This window comes from Arachis ipaensis, chromosome B08 (assembly GCF_000816755.2).
Source record: "Arachis ipaensis cultivar K30076 chromosome B08, Araip1.1, whole genome shotgun sequence".
NCBI lineage: Eukaryota > Viridiplantae > Streptophyta > Magnoliopsida > Fabales > Fabaceae > Arachis > Arachis ipaensis.
The window spans coordinates 22,469,009-22,471,395 of NC_029792.2; the positions used below are offsets into that span (position 1 = coordinate 22,469,009).

At 32.9% G+C, this 2,387-nt stretch overlaps 1 protein-coding gene across 4 annotated transcripts in view; it reads right to left on the reverse strand.

The window, feature by feature from the left end:
* The window catches only part of LOC107613715 (general transcription factor 3C polypeptide 6), a 6,006-nt gene continuing 4,001 nt past the window's right edge, over window positions 383–2,387 (reverse strand). For 3 of the 4 annotated variants that reach the window (XM_016315835.2, XM_021109123.1, XM_016315834.2), the window contains one exon: window positions 383–811. In XM_016315835.2, the coding sequence (XP_016171321.1) occupies window positions 624–811 (188 nt within the window). In that variant the 3' untranslated portion in view covers window positions 383–623. The remainder of the gene's footprint in view (window positions 812–2,387) is intronic. The other variant, XR_002352184.1, reaches the window with a different exon arrangement.

A 2,387-nucleotide genomic window follows, 5' to 3' on the forward strand; every position in this document is an offset into this window, starting at 1 on the left:
AAAATCTTATATTTAAAAATTGATATTATTGAAAGATAAAATTAAAATTTATTTCTATGTATCATTTTTGTTCCTAACGTTTTCGTCCTATTTAAGGACCTAATGTTTTAAAATCATCTCAATTTTGTCTCGCCGTCAATTCTGTTAACGGATTCCTAATGGCGGGATAACATTGAGTCAGTTTTGAAACTTTTGAGACTTAAATAGGACGATTGAAATGTTAGGAACAACTTTAAGACTTACCCCAAACGTTGGGGACAAAAACAATACTTTACTCTTTATCAAATATAAATACTGTAGTTTTAAAAAAGTTTAGGATACTACAACTAGGTTCAATAAGTTATTTTTTGAAAAGCAAAAAATTTACCAAACCACCCATTAATCGAATTAAATTAAAGAGTACACTAATTTTTTTTTAAAACTTCTTTTGTACATATCTAGGAGGAAATCAAAGGCTTCTAAAGCCTACTACTGTAGTACTGTACAGTGCAATACAAACCTCACCATTTTTTTTCTTTTTGTTCTCCCAATTACATGCAACTGCCATTAATTCAACCAGTTTAATAATCTTTGTAGATATGAGAAAATGATAGGGAAACTGAATATTGCAATACGATTTAAATTCATTTGGCATCCTTAGTTGTTGCACTTTGAATTTCAGAATCAGGTGAGACTTTAAACTTGAGAACCTTATGAAGCTGGCATAGAGGTTTCACTTCCTTTGTTGGAGGCTGATTTGAATCGATTATTCTTGTTGCAGAGAAAAGGTTCGCATCAGATGGTCCAGATTCTTCATGAACCACGGGGTTATCTGCACAAAGATATGTTTAATCATAAAACTTCTGTCGAGTGAGAAGAAAATGAAATAAGTGAGTGTCTTAAATAACTGCAAGAGGCATCATTATAGAGTGATTAAAGGTTAGTTATTCTTCTGGCAACATGTAAGTTTTAACAATTTATCCATGATGATATGTTCCTCGGAAGCTTCAATTTTAGCCTGCTTGAGACACTAGAAGTAGCACCGGTATAGCAAGTCATGTACTGAAAATATTACAGAAATGACAGATGCTACCATCTTCTAACATGCCAAAAAATTTGATATTAGAAAAGCCAAAAAAGTGAATGATTCGCCTCCATCCTTTCCTTACTGTTTGCTTCAAAATCCTATGCTCTGCTTCTTGTCCTTGCTTCACCTTCGATCTCTACTTCTCCAGTCATGGTCTCTTTGTCTCCATGCTCTGCTTTGTGCTCTCTAGTTCAGCCTATGCTTCTTCAGGTACATGATTTTTTTTTTTTTTTGAAAAAAAAATGTCACTCAAACTTGATGATAAATTAGTGTTGGTTATGTGCATTCTGTTGAAGATCAATGAAAATATATTATTAGTGCTTGCTTTTATAATTTTCTGTTTGATATTGCAGTAACTTTTTGTTCCAAAAGATATTTGTGGAAAACGGAATTTGATCACTAATCTCCTTAATAACTGCATTGCTACTGAAAAACCTTGGTAAAAAAGGGAAAAAAAAAGTCTACGACCTTTACCTCTGATTGCTGAAAGTTATTTTAACTAAAATTGATGTTGGAAAGGATGCGGTAGACAGGTCTAGGCGTAATGCTTGTAAGATAGAGTATAAGATTATTGAGAAAATCATATAGAACATCATTACTCAGACATGTTAAGTAAGAAAATTAGGTTTGAAGATGTTGGTCAGATGATAATAGCCATGCAAGAAAAGTTAAAGTCCCACAAGATAGATCAAATAATCTCCCACAAGATTTATACTGCTGCCATAAATAATTAGGCATGACTTTCCATTCAACATTGTTGAATATGTGATGATTAGGAAGTGGATTAGTTATTTCAATCTTGATGTTATAGATATTTATTGGAATACTGCTAAGTCTGATGTGATGAAGATTCATAATTTTATATGAGGGAGAGGGAGAAGGAGAAGGAGAAAAATACCTTGCTAGTATTCTTGACAGGATTTGTCTTATTTTTTATTTATGGACAGCTTGTACTACTAACGGATACATTGGGTTTACTATTCATTATGCTTGATTTGGATTGGAACCTAAATACCAAAATTTTGAGCTTTTCCCAGATGCCTCCTCATACACGTTGAGTTGTCAGACTTTGCAGTATTCATAGAAATATGCATATATTCATCAGGATTCAAACTAATCCACTTTCTAATCATCTCATAACAATGTTGAATGGCAAGTCATGCCTAATTATGGCAGTAGCACAAATCTCACCGAGATTAATTGATCTATCTTAGGGGACTTTATCTTTCCTTACATGTACATTATCATTTCCTCCATAATCTTATACTTTTATCTTACAAGCATTGTACCTCGCCCTCTTTATCCTATCCTTCCTAACACC